At 42.0% G+C, this 18,223-nt stretch overlaps 2 protein-coding genes across 4 annotated transcripts in view; both read left to right on the plus strand.

Moving 5' to 3' along the window:
* LOC135489273 (DNA replication complex GINS protein SLD5-like) overlaps positions 1-18,223 on the plus strand; it is a 249,221-nt gene that overhangs the window by 193,499 nt on the left and 37,499 nt on the right. For both annotated transcript variants that reach the window (XM_064774554.1, XM_064774555.1), the window contains exon 6: positions 2,389-2,479. In XM_064774554.1, coding sequence (XP_064630624.1) covers positions 2,389-2,479 — 91 coding nt within the window. The remainder of the gene's footprint in view (positions 1-2,388; positions 2,480-18,223) is intronic.
* Positions 1-18,223, plus strand: part of LOC135489277 (uncharacterized) — a 253,966-nt gene that overhangs the window by 66,191 nt on the left and 169,552 nt on the right. The window lies entirely within an intron of this gene.

Below are 18,223 nucleotides of genomic sequence, written 5' to 3' on the forward strand. Positions count from 1 at the left end.
GGGCTGAAAATTGGAGGATTTTCAATTTTTTTCCTAACAAATATGCGAAAAATATTACTTTCCACCTAGAATTAATCAAGATTTCGCTAACTATCATAAAGTACTTCCTTGCGACAATCATTTGTGAAGCTTTCAAAACTTTTGGCTGATTTATTTGCCCCTTAATTAGCAAAAACCAAACATTTTAGTGTTTGCATGCAACAATGCACAGGAGGCTAATTGCCAGATTAATTCACACCTGTCCAATCTCAAACAATAGGAATGATGGAGTCTCCCTCTATTCAAAACAGAGTGTGCTAGGCCTGCCATAGCTGGTAATGAATTTTTAGCTCAGTTTCGTGATGAAATATTTATATAAAGTGACCGTGGAAACAAAAGTGAGCATCTTTACATTCAGCTGAGCGCCAGGCCCATGGGCCTCTCGTTCATTGCACAAGAAGTGTGTTTTTGGCGTGGTGAGAATACACGTTTTAGTGTTTTTCATAGAATATTTTTACTGATTATTCAAGCTAGCTGTGTTTAAGCACCGATAACGGTGTGTTTGATCTGTTGGAGATCTGGGGTGATGCCAGTGTGCAAAGAAAACTTGACTCAAGTTATCATAAAACAACTGTGTTCAATGACATTATTAGTCTCCGCCACGCCTGATAGGGGCTCGGCAGAGAGTTTTGTGTTAGGAGGCAAATTCTTCCCCCCAGTTACAACCGGAGCCTAGGTGCAACAATGTATATATCTGTACACTGTGTATGCATTACGGCCCGGTCTGGAGTCACGGTTCCCAAAGGTGATCTGGACTAAGTTTTAGCGAATGTAGGCATGAAATTTAAAAAAATGATTCTGCTGACTTTATTCGTACATTTTGTAGATGTGCAGTACAGTGTTTCATAATTTTTTTGTGCGTTTTTTTGCGGTTTTTCCACAAAGCGCAAGCAGTTTTACGACTTCTAACGTATTCTGGTCGACGCCATTTTGTGTATTGGTTTTTCTGAAATTTAGCCAACCCCCCACCACCTCCCTCACATAAGAGCCCTGAAATCATCCAACATCCCCCTCCCGCCACTCCCAAACCCCCATCCGTGGCGGTTACTCCAGAGTCTGCATGCAGACGCAGCACCATTTCTAGTTTTTTTACTCCTCCACAAGCAACAGGTATTGAAGAGTTCTACATCTAAAGAAATGCGTCCTGATGAGACCTGAAAAACGACGGTATTTCACTCTTTTTTCTTCTGAATAGCCTAAATGGCCCTTTTTTTTCCAATGACAGGGGGCCTGTAAAACCATAAGCCAGCAACTCATGCTCTGCAACATCCTTTCTGAGTACGGTTTCAACCAAACTACAGACTATCACTCCAAACTACTGGTCTGATCATCAGATGAATTATGCAGCATTACCACTATCTCCTTCCATACATCTCCTTCAGCCAATAAAAATTATCCATAAAAGCTGCATGACCACACCACTTCCTCTAAGATCACAAACTCTGGTCTGATCATCAGATGAATTATGCAGCATTACCACTATCTCCTTCCATACATCTCCTTCAGCCAATAAAAATTATCCATAAAAGCTGCATGACGACACCACTTCCTCTAAGATCACAAACTTGACATCAATGACCAAAACTGTTGGCCCCATATCCACTGCAAATGACATGCATTAACATTACCCGAGGTGAGCACATGGTCCCGGGACCATTTCATTGGTTCCCATCGCTTTAAATCTGGGACAGACTCAAAGTTTCCAATTGATATTATTTCTAATGAAATCTGCGATGTCTGGCAAAGTTTGTCTAACATTCAGATTTACATGAATAGATTGATAGTAATGCCATCAATGATGCTGTGTGCTATTTTCAGCTTCAGAAGGTTTGCTTTTGTCAAAAAAATATTGTTCTTGGCAAAATTCTTCATATATTTAATTCATTTGGCAGTTTCTATACCAAAATTCGAGAGATATACCATTTTGAATCACACTATTAGAGAATGCGATGGCTGTTTTCAATACTCCCTTCAGTGAAAATGTCACAATACTGTTTTATTGAATGTTTTGAAATTAAAGGGGACTATAGGCAGGAGCAGATGGGCTAATTTGGCCATCTTCAGGTGACTAACATACACAGTAATGGTCCTGAATCTTGTCAGATTCAGCACTAAATATATTCCTCGCACAAGCACGAATTGTTTTGACTTACTGTGAGATGTGAGAAACCCTTATTGGCAACTTGATGTAACTTTATCTCGCCTACCTAGCTGCCTATATTGTATATTTATGGAGGACAACGCAATAATCTCAAAATATATCATTGGCGTTGATTGAAATGTCACATTTGCGCACTAATTCTTTTCCCCTGGATTGCCTTTTGACTGAAATTCTGGCTTTCTTTTTAGTGGTCCCACCTAACCTTGAGAGCTATGTCTTCTTGAAAGTCAACGAAAAGAGCGAAGGAGTCCTGATAGAAGAAGAAACAGCAGAATCTAGGTACGTGCCGATATATTTTCTTTGCCAGCCTTCTTATGTCAATCGTTGGTTTCATGTCATTCATACTCTACCCAGGTCAGGCAAATGTACTTCCCTTCGGGCTTACCTGAGGAATTTAACTCTTCATGACAGAATTAAATTACTAGCACAGAATCAAATTACTAGCACAATTACTAGCACCGAGCTACATCCAGGTGGCACTCCAATGCCGCCTTCAGCTAGGTTGCCGCGCTCAACGTTGCTTAACTTCAACTCTGGTCCCAACGCGCCAACCACTGGGCCATGAAGGAATTCCCTCATGGCCGGCGAGTTAAGCCGTGCCATATACCTGGGGGTAATATACATCATTCCCCTCTTCGGACACAGATGGTTGTCCTAGATCCTACTTAGCGCTTCATGCGTCTGAGTATCGAACTACAAATCCAGAGCTCGCATCGCGTGGGAAGGTCTGTCTCAAATCACTACTTATTAACGACAGCAATAAATTTGTCAAAACAACTGAATCGTTTTCCATTTGAGCAATTATTGTCTAAATTTTGTAAATGTATCTTGGGTGTTAATAGATTTACATCAAACTGCGGAGTGAAGGCAACTAGGACAATATCCTTTCCTTGTTTTTATGTTCAAACATACTTTTGATTACCTATCTCATGTTAAAAACTCCAGTAATACAATCCTTAATGAAGCTTATGAAGATGACAAAAAGCTCACTTCGTCCTGTAGTATCAACAAATCTGTATCAGCAACTATTGATGTGTTAAACACTAAATTTCAGAAAAATCTCGATCTCTCGTCTAGTAGTACTAATGTATCAAACTCACTCGAATTATTGTATCATTCTCATTTCTTCTCTGTATTACAAAATGACAAAAGGTCAAATTCTAGTAAAAAAAACAAACTCAGAACCTACAGAACTTTTAAAACTGAGTACCAATTTGACCCCTACCTTAGTGTTCTTAAAAATAGGGGGTTGTTTTCAAAAATGGCTAAGTTTCGCCTTAGCAATCACAACCTACTCATCGAAAAAGGTAGACACTTTGGTACTCAGTTAGAAAAGCGTCTCTGTCCTTTTGGGGTGTAACGTTGTCGAGGACGAGTTTCACTTTTTTGCACGATGTCCCTCTAACAATAAATTAAGAGACGAGTTTCTCACAAGTATAAATTTTTATAAATGTAGTCAATTATTTTCAAATCTGGATTTTATTTCTATTATGAGTAGTACTGACAGTAAGGTTATTTTAGATACCGCTATTTTTATCTCGAAAACCTTTGAAGAAAGACAAGCAGTTCTTCAGGGGCACTAATTAATAAATCATTGTGGTCTTATTTTAATTACCATATACATGTAACTTTTAAAAAAAAATATTTTTGTATGTGTTGTATTTGTGTATATGTACTGCCATACTGTCTTATCCTTTGATAGTTGTGCAATAAATTGAATTTGAATTTTGAATTTATGTAAACAGGACCCCCCCCCCGCCCCCTCTTCGGGTTACCTCTTGACACAAAATTTTTGTCCGATCTGTTTCTTAAAACATATTTTACCCCGAGGCCGAATATCGGCCTTCGGGGTATTGTCATCAGTGACGGCGTCTGTCCGTCTGTCCATCATTGAGTTTGTTCGGGCCATTTCTCGGTGCCTAGCAAGAGTAGGCTTTTTAAAACGAGCTGGCAGTTTATGCCGGCTTAGCTCATTATATACCGACTTTTTTTCTATAAAACCAGTTATTGCTGAACTACTTTTAGATATCCGTAAAATATTGATCGTTGTACACTGTACTAATGCATAGATGTACAGGGTGGATGAATACCTTGGTAAAGGGACCATCGCATCGAACAACGCAGCAAGTGCTGAAGTAATTATACGAGCGTACAAGTAGTTCCTGCACTATAGGCTGGGTCCCGCGCCTCTGTCGAGCTATTTGTAGTATGAAAGCACATGTTTGTAGTATGCGCATGCGCAGTAGTGGAAAAATGACTGAAACAAAACAAACAAATGACTGCCACATGGTCACTCGATTCAAGAGTTTGAAGGCGAATATTTACAATACGAAGCATGTCAGTGTCTAGCCACTTCACATGACTTACCTATGTTATGGTAGCTTTCGTCAAAGTTACAGATAAGCCACTGGAAGTCCGCGAAAAAGTGTTTTTTTGACGCCTTTTTGAATCGGTAATTTATGAAAATGTAAATTGCCAACGGCGTATTAATGTCACGTGATAGATTTTATGTTGAGATGGGGGTTCCCCAGCGATATGACCTCACGAATCAGGTCATCTATTATAGACTGTTGTCAAGAGCTAATCGAGCTGGAGTTGTCATTGTAATATAATATATTCTATCTGGGGATTGTAAATGCGTATTAACAATGATACTTTCTGTAATGTAGATGTGGTGGGCATAATTTTGACGATGATAAATATGCAGACCACATTTTGATGGTCATCTCAATGCTGCCACCGGGAATTTGTGATTTGCTGTGAAAATGGCGTAACGCCTAACATGCATCAACTGGAGAGAAACAAATATCAGCAATAAATTGGAGGAATATGTTTTTGACAGCCAGGTAGTTTGTTTATCATTAGTTTACAGGATGTAAGTAATGTGTTGTCGTATTTGTATTTAGCGTTATTTGTCGACATTTGGCGAGTATGAAAGATAAATGCCTCGACGGCCTCTCCCTCTTGCGGTAGAATTGGGTACCTATATAGGGCGTTTGAAGACATTGTTTGTTACCCAGCTTCGACCTATAGTTCCAAGGAAATGAGTTGTCGGTGTAATGTAGTGCATACAAGATATATTTTTGCATTGTTGTTGTTTGTTGCTCTTGTGTTATTTCGTAATTTCTGTATAAATAAAGCGTAAATAAATATGAGCGCAGTAAAATTATTTATTTTGGCGCTCTGATTCTGAACATGTCTTCTATGATACACCTGGCTCATGTATTGTGGATATGCTTCTTTACAATAGCCCTGATGTGACTTATCTATGTACAATGTATACTCCTGTACCATTTAAGTACACTTGGTTGGTCAGCTATAAACTCCTGCTTATATTAGCGCTGGCGCTGGCGTTCCAACATGTCTTTCACGGTATTATCAATAATCTGCCGTGAGGCAGGGCCTACCCGGTAAGGTTGAGAACGTATGGGAGGACTACTGCCAGTGTCGACTCGGTGTTTTAAGACTGTTGTGTGCCCCAATTCATTATCATCATTGGCAAAGTCATGGCGATATTTCATTAGCAGTTCCTTGACAATTTGCTTTTGGTCGAGAGTGATATCTGACTTGTCTAAGGAAACAGCAGGTGGATCAGTCTTGGCCATTCTAGCTGTGCGGGCCTGCTCAACAGTTGAACTCTGACCTTGAACTCCTTGCCCTGAACTTAACCCTAAGTTTGCCACTATTTCCGTCTGGCGGAAATCCAAATGTCCTAAGTTCGTGCAGCGATACAATTTGACTGGTTTCGCTGTCGGATTGTAAATCATGAATGGAACTAGGTTATGTTTCACTTCCGCAAGTGAGTGTGCGCCCATTAAATGGCTTCGTCCGGCCAATCGGGCATTGGGTAACACCACCCCCTGTGCACCTGTCAATAATTGATCTCACTCCAGGCGAGCCCAGACTAACCGCTTGGACCATGGTTGGATAAGCACTGTGGAATTAGCCCGAAGCTTAACTTCGACAATGTCCTCATAATGGATTACCTCAAATGGTATGTGTTCACAGCCAGTTAGTTCCAATAGGCCTTCCTCAAAGTTCAGGTGGCATGCATGCTGCAAAAGGAAATCTAGGCCCAGGACTAGTTCATGGCAAAGGTTCTCGTTAATGTGAACAGTATGGTTTAAGCTATAGTTACCAAGCTTAAATGGAATATCGCTAGTACCCAGCAGGTCAGTTATGTCCTTGTTGGCGGTGACTGCCTGCTTTCGCTTAGTATAGTCAATAGGAAGGCCCTTCAACGTAGGTTGGGTTTCAAAAAGATCCTTTCTCAAAAGTGACACGCTGGCACCAATGTCGATCAGAACCTTTATGTGCAGATCCCTAAGTTTACCAGCGACAAGGTTGGACAACTTGGACTTGACTCGCGGGTCCCTTGTCTGGAAATACACAGCCTGCGCGCCCTTGTCACGTAATGGACCCGGTTTTGGTAGTGAAGTCACCCTTGGGTTAGGCCAGGCTGAGGCAACTATGACGAGACAAATAGAGTACAGGATCCCCAGTCCCCCTTGCAGTGTGGATACTGTCGGTCGTAGCTTGCTTGTCACTACGTCCACCCCTCCAAGCGCATGGCATAGCCCTTGAATTCCAAATCCTAGCAAGGCTGTACAAGCTATAATGACATGCAAATAATTTCTGAGGTATGGGCCTACTAGACCACCACACAGCCATATCAATGCACTACACACAAGCACACAGAGGGTTGCATAACCAGCAATTTCGACCAACTTAGGCCTACACCAGACATTCCCTTGATCAGCCCAATCAATAATCCACGGGGACCAACCCTGCTTGTATGTTATGTCAACAATGCTGCCAACAGTTTTTACATGGAGGTCGTTGTAAACGTTGGGGACCATTTCGTCACTCACTCCAGGATTGCCACCAACTTCGGGAATACCATAAACCTCTGGAATACAATCAACCTCTGGAATATCATCAACCTCTGGAATACAATCAACCTCTGGAATACAATCAACCTCTGGAATATCATCAACCTCTGGAATATCATCAACCTCTGGAATATCATCAACCTCTGGAATACAACCATTCCCTATTTGTGATCAATATCACCCTGAGTACAGTAACTCACGTTGTCCATCACAACTGGAATACAATTATTCCCTAATTCATGATCAATATCATCCTGAGTACAATTACTCTCGTTTTCAGTAACATCTGGAATACAATTATGCCCCATTTCATGATCAATATCATCTTGAGTACAATTACTCTCATTTTCAGCAGCATCTAGAATACAATAATTCCCTATTTCATGATCAATATCATCTTGAGTGCAATTACTCTCATTTTCAGCAGCATCTGGAATACAATTATTCCCTATTTCATGATCAATATCATCTTGAGTACAATTACTCTCATTTTCAGCAGCCTCTGGAATACAGTTATTCCCTACTTCATGATCAATATCATCTTGAGTACAATTACTCTCATTTTCAGAAGCATCTGGAATACAATTATTCCCTATTTCATGATCAATATCACCTGAGTGCAATTACTCTCATTTTCAGCAGCCTCTGGAATACAATTATTCCCTATTTCATGATCAATATCATCTTGAGTACAATTACTCTCATTTTCAGCAGCCTCTGGAATACAATTATTCCCTATTTCATGATCAATATCATCTTGAGTGCAATTACTCTCATTTTCAGCAGCATCTGGAATACAATTATTCCCTATTTCATGATCAATATCATCTTGAGTACAATAACTCTCATTTTCAGCAGCCTCTGGAATACAATTATTCCCTATTTCATGATCAATATCATCTTGAGTACAATTACTCTCATTTTCCGTTATGTCCGGGGTGCAATTAATCTTAGTCTCGATGGCACGCTCATGTGTTAACAACCCTACAATGTGTGATGCCTTGCCAGACAGCGCCATGTCCGGCGTTATTTCATCACATACTGTGGGATTATTGCTTGGTTGGGTGGCGTCGTCATACCTAATTTCGTGTCCACTATCATTGTTTAGAGCAGCCAAATTTGTTTTCATCTCATTATCATGGTTATTAATAGGATCAATAGTGCTCATCGTTCCCCCTGCAAAATGAGCACGCCTTAGTTTAACGGACCATTGTTAGAGTTATGCCTCCTCGGCTCTTGACACTCCCGACTGATATGCCCTTGACCCCCACAATTGTAGCAGGTAACCCGCCGTTGAGGCCTCTGGCCTCCCGGACCCTGTGGTCTCTGGGAAGGAGGCTCTGTCAACTTTGTCCAGCATGTCATGCTTCCATGACCAACACGTCCACATCGCCCACAGATGATGACCCCCTCGGTGGTCCTGCCATTCCGGTAGTACGCTGGCCTATTATCCCTCCGATCATTATTACTTGGGCCTGGTTGTGAGCCCCACTGATCAGAGCAAACAGGGCCTGGTATTGTAGGTTGGCTATACTGTCCCGGGGCCTGATGATATTCAGATGGCCCTGGATGCTGGGGCTTTTGAGCTTGTGCCAGAGCGACCACGACACTACACAGTTGGTCGATCTTCTGTTCCAAGCTATTGTTATCATGACCCGTGGCAACAACATTTACTGAAGCAGTGGCTGCTGGTTGGGTTCTTCGGGGTACAAGAAATCACCCAACCGAGCAGCCTGGATAGTACTATCCAAACTTGCCACATTTTGCGACATAACAAAATTCTTCAGGGCTGGACGCAGGCCCTGAATGAGGACGACGAAATGGTCCTCTGGGGTTTTTCCCGCTCTGTGGCATAACTGAGGACACTATCCAGAGAGGTTTCCAACGGCTCCCGTTTATGTTGTTTCCTATTGAATAGGGTTTGTACATTTACCAACTGGAGATTGTTGGGGCTGAACTTAACCTTCATTCGCTCCTTTAACTGATTATAATCAGTGCGAATGGGGACGGCCAAGGAGTACAAGAACCTGAAGGCCTCAGAGTCTAAAAAATTTGGCATTGTCGTATACTTTTCTTGATCCCCCCAACGGTGAAACTCGGCATATGCCTCAAAATGCCTGATAAAATTATCAAGGTCTTCTGTAATTTTCCCTGAATATGTCTGTGGCTTATTTACAGCCCCTGCTACCTTATTTTGGCCTGGTCGACCGCCTTGCCCTTGGCCCAATTCCCTAATCACATTGGCTAATTCACGGAACCCGGATTGCGATTGATCTTCACCAGCTGAACTACGATAGGAGTTATTATAATTGTGAGTGCGCATGCCACTCCGTCCTGATCCTATGGCACTGTCCGAATCTCCATAGGCCCTATATGAAGAAAACCCCCTGGCCCCTTCGGATGTTGATGATGAGGGGGTGTGTCCATACATGCTTGGGAGATATGAGCTTCCGGTGGTGCCGGTACTACTAGTGAGGGATGGATAAACACAGGACGATGATGACGACAACTCAGGCATAGAAAATGTCACTGTCGCAGACAAAGTGCTGGTCACTGACTCGCTCACTTCAACAAATTTTCGGCTTAACACATCCTCATATTTTTGACGTGGCAATGCGATGAGATGCGACCAGCTTAACCCTTTGAGTGCCGGGCCACTTGTGTAACCCGTGTGCCGGGGGTTTTTAGGGAAAAATAGGCTTTTTTAGATTTTATGCCAATATGGCAAAATAGACCCTATATTGTAAAGGTTATTACCTAGTGATGAATATGCAAATTATAAATTACCTATATGATGTCACAAAATCCAATATGGCCGTCAAAATTGGCGGGAAACTTGAAAAACTGAACAAAATGTGTTTTTTCACTCAATAAACTTTATTTATTGACACCATATTGCCATATTGTCACCAGACGTATCAGCATCAGACATATCCATTATGTCCGGAGGCTGAAAATCATCCCCGTCGTCGTCTGTGCCATCAGACGCATCCATAGGATCATCTTGAGGAGAAGGAGGATTGTCAGATTCACTATCCTCATAGTCAGAAAGTTCGTCATCACAATCAAGGCCCCCATCTTCGCTGTCTGAGTCCTGAAAGATCTCCAAGACTTGACCTAGATTCATTCTAGGGGTCGGCCTTTGGCTGGTACCTGGCCTTGGGCCAGTGCTGCTTGATGCAGAAGGTCCTGAAAAAAAACAGTACAGTTACAATCACATCTCTAGATCCGACCCCCTCGATCCACCCCCACCCCCACTCCTCCCATCCTTGACCCCCTAGACCCCACCCTGATCACCAGGACACTAGCAAACCTCCCTGATCCGCAGGACACCAGCAAACCTACGCAGAGTATCACCAAAAGCACCCAGGCAAATTTGAATTTGAAATTGAATCTGGCGCCATTGACTTTATTGGCCAATTAGAATGCACAGTAAGCCTAGTACTGAACACTACCCAACCAGCTTCAAAATTATGACGGCCTATCTTGCCTCTAATGTCCTGTGGCATGTTTGGTCCAAATAAGTTTGAATTTTGAGCCACTGAGTAACCACGTGGTTATGTCAAAACCAATGTATCCCATTCCCCACCCCCCAAGTACCCCCCCCTCAAAATTTGACTCCAAAGTAAATAATGACAATGATCTCCGATGTGAACAGCCTTTATTCATTCAAACTACAACGAAATCGGTAAAGAAATAAGCGAAAAAACGGCATAAAACCAACCTGCTTTGTCAGCACGTGACGACGCCATTGTTGTGAAATTTGTCTGTTGGTCATCCAGGTATCAAGTCACCCCAGTGCTGCCATCTGACGAAATTTTAGGTAAACATAATTTATAATTGCTGATGTGCCTATCGGACGTACGAGAAACGTCCTAATAACTGGAAATAACGTTAGACCCAGGCACAGTAGATACTTAATATGGGGACGTACATTGTACGTCCCTATGGCACATCAATTACCAAAATGACGACGTACAACGTACGTCCTATAGGCAGCTTAAGGGTTAATTGGCTTGTATTTTACACGTCAGACAGTCTGGGACCGGAATGGTCCCGATATTAGTTCCAGGGGTCAATAGCTTGACGGATAGCCTGTCCTGAGTGGATAGGATGTGACATGGAGTGTGTCGGGATACGGTTTAAGTAATGCTGCCCCTGTCTTTGGAGTAAGACTGGGGGAACCCTGTAGAGTACACATAGGGAAAAGTTGTTAAAAGACGTGGCAATGTATGTGTACAGTACATACTAGTCTAGGACATTGAGTCCCAGCGGAGCTACAGTGTGCAATCTATGGATCCATCTGATTTCGATGGTGTCCCTGAGTACAGCACTTTAGGGCGATTCTGGGTGGGCGTGGATGAAGGACAGGATTGATATGGACACATCATCAAGCCTGCGTGGTTATGGCTGGTCACCGGCGATCTCCTACATAGCCTAATACCATTAGGCCCCGCTTGATTATATTTATGTAATCCTTTGATTTTTAGCTCAGCTGACAAAGTCAGCGGAGCTAGTCAAATAGCTATTCGATTGGTGTCCGTCCTTCCTTCCATCCATCCTGCCATCCTACCATCTAGCCATCTGTAGACAAAGTTGGGCATTTTGTAATCATACAACCGAGGCACTTCAAATCTAGTCTTGCTTATAAACACCGCAGAAAATGTTGCTTACGGAAAAAAATTTGGGCGATTCGACTCAAATTCAGCTCCCCAGGGGGCAAAATGCGTAAATGAAAAAACAATTTTTTGACGCTCTATTCCAGGAGATAAAAGCTTGAAATAAAGTTGAAAAGGTCTTCATGATACAGCAGTTTTGATATAAAATAGATTAGTGTCGATTTATATCACCAGTTGGCGGTAGTGAGCAAAACTGTTGTTTGACCCCAGATGACCCCGCTTTAAATTTCCCGCCGCGAACTAACCTCGAACCAGGGAATACCGGACTGCTGGTAGTGCCAGTGCATCCACTGTATGAACGGCTCGTCTTGGGTAAATTGACGAGGCGGCTCGACCCTCCACTGCGCGGTCGAGGTTACCTGGAGTACTATCATCAAGAAAATGGCGGTGACCTTTTTATTTCTACCGGAGCGATGATTTGTAAGTGACAAATTTTCTTTTTTAAGCCTTTACGGAAACGTATTTTGGTACGAAACTTCACACGTTTATAGAAAAGATCAACGAGAATGTGTTCAAATGCCCTCATAGCGATGAGTTCAACGGAATTCGGTCAAAACAACCTTCGAATGGAGTCAACTTTCTTTGCGAAATTGAAGCGACGACCTCATTATTTATCGTAATTTATGCAGATCTGAGTCCAGCTGATGGGTGATGTTCTGATTTGTGTTCAAACTATTGGAAACTTCGGAAATTAGTTCTATTATTAGTTCTACTATTCTGCAGGAGTATATTATAGCCATTGATGTTGACAGCTAAAAGCACGAAAACTTTGTTCAGGTTTCTCGTCCAATCACGTGACCTCTCCAACACTCGATAATGCACTCTTTTCGTCCACGTTTTAGGCCAATCTTCGGTATGAACATGAAATCTAATAAGCGCAGTACTTAAATCCGATGTTTCTCTCGCCTTGAAAACATTCCTGGGTAAAATCCATTGTGATTAGCCGAGTTAATCTACTTTTTCCGTGCTTAAAATCTCTGCCGCTGAATTCTATAAATAGAAACTATTAACATCGCGGCAGTGTCGTTCCCATTGTGCGCCCTCCCACTTCACACCATTTCAGGGAGTTTTACGGAGAGGGAGGGCGTGCGGTAAGAAGAATGGCCAAAATGACATCACGTTTTCCTGGCAATGCCTCTTGCCAGACCAGTCAAGCATTGGGAAAGCATCTTTAATTCAGACAACGTTAGAACTAGGAAAACGAATATGTTAATTTGCAAAATTAAAAGTAGATTTCACCACTAACCAGTCAAATCGGAATACGACGGCGCAAAATGTTCTCGCTTTCCTCCTGCTAAAAAACCTTGTTCCCGCACTCCTATTTTAATTTATGACAAGGAATATGATATGATCTGTTTTTCACTTGTTTTCAATTAAATGGTATTCATATAATGAGATCAATAGTAGTGTCCGTGTCAGATCCCATCGTTCAACTAACTAGTCTTCTCTCCCCAGGTGCCTCACACGGACCTTCATGTCCCTAACTCAAGACCAACTCTTACGATATTGCCCTCAAAACAACCCTGGAGTCATGAAGTCACAGGTGCTCCTGTGAAATCTCAGTTCTAGTTTATTTATCAAACTTTATCGAGTGTTATCGAATCGAATGGATGTGTCGATCGTCTGGGCGGATTGATATGTGGTTAGGTTGTGCGTCCAAGGCGATTAGGTCATTCAGTTAGTTTGAGAAAGATCATGATCATGAAGATGCTTGTTGTGTTATCATACCTAACCAGAAAATAAGTTGAAGTTATTATTAGTACTACGATTCTTACATGAGTAAAAAGTAGACGTTTTAAGCAACACTATAATGTTACTCCCATAAAAAAACTGTCAATTCTCCTTACCACTCACAGAAGCCAAGCCATTGCTGTTAAGTTATGCAGGGGCTTAATCAATTACCTGCACTCCCTGTGGGGTGAATAACATTACCTTTTGAGCAGCTGGCTGTAGGGGGATGATTGGAACAGCCGGTATACCTGCTGACCTGCTGAACCCAGGTTAATGTTATTTTCAATCCACGATTGCAGGTCACCTGATTTTCGAGATTTCGCGGGAAATGAAATTGTAAACAAACGCATGTGTGCAGTTCAAATGTAAACAAAAATGTATTTTTGGTACTTTTGGTTGCTGGACTTGGGTTTTCCCGCAGTTAGGAGCTGGGGTCAAATTGGTGGTCTCTTGTGCTGTTTTAGTCAGAGGTAGCCCTTGATTATGAAGGGATTTTCAAATTAAGGTGACCATGGTCTTTTTATGTGCTCAGCTCACCACAGCTTTCAATACTTGAGATGTATCTGAAGAGGCGCGCGGAACCTGACATGGCCTTTACCAAGGTGCTGCTCACGGTGCTGAACTTCTAGCTTGCCTGTCGACTAAGTGCCTTTTTGGCCGAGACATTGCTACATGTAGGAGGAGCACGCATTTTAAATTTATAGTAGTGATAGTACAATTGGTTTGAGCCATTTGGAAGCCGACATGTGAAGGCCTATCTGGGTTCTCCTTCTTCTCCGTATAAAATGGGGCATATTGCTGACTAAGGAACAAGGCATATTGACATTGCCTCATCATCTCTATGGGACCAATTGATATACTTTTATATGCACGCATACATCACGCCATTTCAGGGTCCGAGTCTGTGGACAATTGGTTTGATTAATTTGTCCCTTCGATATTGCTCCTTTATTGCATTAGATTTTCATCGCAATTCAATCTATTCATGATATAGCCAATTTGAACCTGTCTGCGCCAAGGATAGATTGGTTCCAGATCGACTCACTAGGGATATGCAGTAGAGCACAATGTTATTAAAAACGACCCTTTGCATTGTAAATTCCAATCACCTGCAGGACAGGTCAATTTCTCTCAATAAAATTAATTTTGTTGACTCCTGTAATCTCTACCTTATTAAAAAAAAAGACAGTGATGTTAGTCTCAAACTGGTAATTTCTATTTATTTTTACCTCTGTTAAATCAGGATATCTCTCAATTACAGACAGCATTTTGTATCCTTGTGCTGTACAACCCAGCCTGGACATACCACAGTTGTCCATGGAGAAGTCACATCCTCTGACACTTCTTTTCTGTAAAGCTTTACAACATACTGAACTAGGGATATCTTCCGTTGCCTCCTGTAATATTTACATACCATGGCTGATTAGTTCAATCAATCATATTTCATCCAGCTGGCAGCTCTGCATTGGAAATTTTAGTGGTATAGCGTGTTCTCTTGACCTTCAAACAGTAGTATAAAGCCGATATTTACTACTTCATACCCTCTGTCCTATGTTATTAGGTCATCTAGCTGAGCGCCAGGTCCTTGGGTATGGGCCGTGAAAACCGCAAAAAATCTGTACATGTTTTTGTAAGCGGTCGTCGCTCGCGCAAACTTGTCTTGCATGTTTTTGTGAAAGAGGACGTCGGAGAACGCGGTCGTATATAAAAACAGACGTTGGGTGGCGCTCGCGCAAACTTCCCTCACATGTTTTTGTGAAAGAGGACGTCGGCGAACGCGGTCGTATAAAAAAACAGACGTTGGGTGGCGCTCGAGACGGGGCATCCTATTTAGCGTCCAGTGGCGACCAGTTGCGTCCAACGCGAAATAATAGGGTGCATATGGTTATAAATGTTTTCAAGCTCCTAAAACACTTTCAATAAACAAGATTTAGAAGTTTGGTGGAGTTTGCAAACCTAGTTTTTGAATAATTATCACCAGAAAACGATCTAAGTATGCGTCCAGCAAAAGTACTGGACGCCATGTTTGTTTTAGCTGCCGTTCCTTGGGTTTATAGAAAAAGCGGAATCGGGATCTGGCATCAGGTTGGCATACTAAGATCGTTTTCTGGTGATGATTATTCGAAAACTAGGTTTGCAAACTCCACCAAACTTCTAAATCTTGTTTATTGAAAGTGTTTTAGGAGCTTGAAAACATTTTTAACCATATACACCCTATTATTTCGCGTTGGACGCCACTGGTCGCCACTGGACGCTAAATAGGATGCCCCGTCTCGAGCGCCACCCAACGTCTGTTTTTTTAATACGACCGCGTTCGCCGACGTCCTCTTTCACAAAAACATGTGAGGGAAGTTTGCGCGAGCGCCACCCAACGTCTGTTTTTATATACGACCGCGTTCTCCGACGTCCTCTTTCACAAAAACATGCAAGACAAGTTTGCGCGAGCGACGACCGCTTACAAAAACATGTACAGATTTTTTGCGGTTTTCACGGCCCATACTTGGGCCTCTTGTTAAATAGCTTCAGTAGCATTTTCACTGGAGTGATTGATAGCTCCTGTAGTAAAATCTCCTGACTGACACTAATATCAGTCAAAGCCACACCTGATCTTAATTCTCTGCGGTTACTGCTTTGGATTGCCTGAAATACTCTGTTTTCCCTTTCCTCATTTGTCAACCACAAATCTTTGTAAGATGCGTACAAATTGTAGTTGTCAACCTCAAGAAGTTTTTCTGTTCCCCATTTAACCAACAATTTTGAAATAAGATTTCTACCCAAATATTTGCTGTCCGCCACGACCATGACATCTGCCGACAGATAAACACTACCAAGTACAAAAATTGTTTTTCTTCATTTAACTTTGAAATTCTAACATGCAGAGTTTCCTTTGGTTGTGCCGACGAGGGATTGTGAGTAATGACGTGATGATGGCGTTCAGCCTTCGAACCTGGTGGAACACGATTGCTTCTTTGAGGGTTTAACACTTTTCCAGTCGCCATTTATTTAGGAGGATATCCGTAAGAATGCCTCAACTCCCTCAACTCCCTCATCCGAACCATAAACAATTGAACTTACAACAACTAGCAATAAAATTATCAGATTCTCTGCCAGAAAGCCAATAACTGCCCCCACTGATTTCAAATCAAATGACACGATCGAACCTGTTATTCCTAATAGAGCTTCAGCTGATTTCTTCGCTAATTCTTTTAACTACTCCGCAAATTTCTTTAATCCATCATTTACTCTATCGAGGATATCTGGTTAAGAGGGCTTGGGTGGAGTTGGGCCTGGAGGTTTCGCTGCTGCAGTAGATTTCGCGGAAATACCGAAAGAAAGACCTAAGGTTGTGAAAAACATTATTACCTCATTTGCAACTGCTCCAATAGTTAGGTCATTCAATTTGAAGAGTAATCTTAACCCTATAACACCTAGAACCATTGCCAGCCATTGCCAACGTTTTGTCGTTGTTCATTGTAAAACGTTCTAATTCTGTGTAATGATGCATCTAAGAAGCCATTATTTGTACGCTAAGTTTTGGCCAGATCGGAATTCAAATATGGCCAAAATTGGACGTTTTGTGTTTTTTCTCTCATTGTGGCAATCCAAAGGTCGTGAGTTCAAATCCCGGTCAGGTACTGCCAAAAATATTTTTCTTTTTTATGTTTTTTTCTTTTTTCTCTCCTAACTTGTATCTTAGTTTTTTTCTTCTTTATTTGGTGCCGTTTAGTTAGGCGGCCATTTTGTAAAAAATGTTTTTCGCCATAATGAAGCCTATTCGCTCTGGGTAGCTAGAGAGTGATGACATTGTTTTGATGGATGTGGCTACATCACATATCACCCTGGTTTTTTATTTGACTTCTCTTTAAGGGTCACTGAGGTCAAAGTTAAAAATGTCACCATGCATATCATCAGGTTGCATGGTTTCTTCTTCACTATTATTCTGACCTGGTGACTCTACAAGCCTGGCACAGCACTTGTATGTGTATCTTGGTGGGCCAGCTCTGAACAGATCAGAGATGCATGTATTAATAAGGAGAGGCCTACATCATTGTGAAGATGGTCACAACTCATACTCATGGGTAATAATATTCCAAAGTTAGGCCCCAGGCCAAAGTGTCAACTGTAGGTACCAGTAAGTATGAATTATGCTTATGATTCACCCATCACAATTAGGTGGAAACCTGTACGATGTGACCATTACTTCTTGGTTTTTAACATATTTTTGGCTCACCGTGAGGGGAGTCTAAACGATAGCGCTGTGTCCGTCAGCGGCGGCGGCGATGTCATCGTCGGCGGCGGCGTCGTCGGCGTCGTATCCTGTTTCAGAAACAGTCGCACGTTTCTTAACCGCTAGGGCTATGAACTTGAAACTTTGTACACAGCACCCCCTAGGTCAGGTGACCTCTGACACTGAATTTCGGTCCGATCTGATTCTCAATTTGGCCACCAGGGGGCCAAATGTCGATATCTAAAAAGTGTGATATCTCGCTTATTAGTGACTTGTTTTCGATTAAACTTTTGTTGTAGATACTCATAGCAAATATACATCTTATATCATACGGGTTTCTAATTTGACCTACTTTTCAAGGTCACAGAGGTCATATGGCGTAAATTGGCCGTTAGAGTGTAAACTATGGCACGTTTCTTAACCACTAAAGCTATGAACTTGAAACTTGGTACATATAACCCCCTATATTGTATAGCCTCTGGTGCTGAATTTC

This window comes from Lineus longissimus, chromosome 6 (genome assembly GCF_910592395.1).
Source record: "Lineus longissimus chromosome 6, tnLinLong1.2, whole genome shotgun sequence".
NCBI classification, from domain to species: Eukaryota; Metazoa; Nemertea; class Pilidiophora; order Heteronemertea; family Lineidae; genus Lineus; species Lineus longissimus.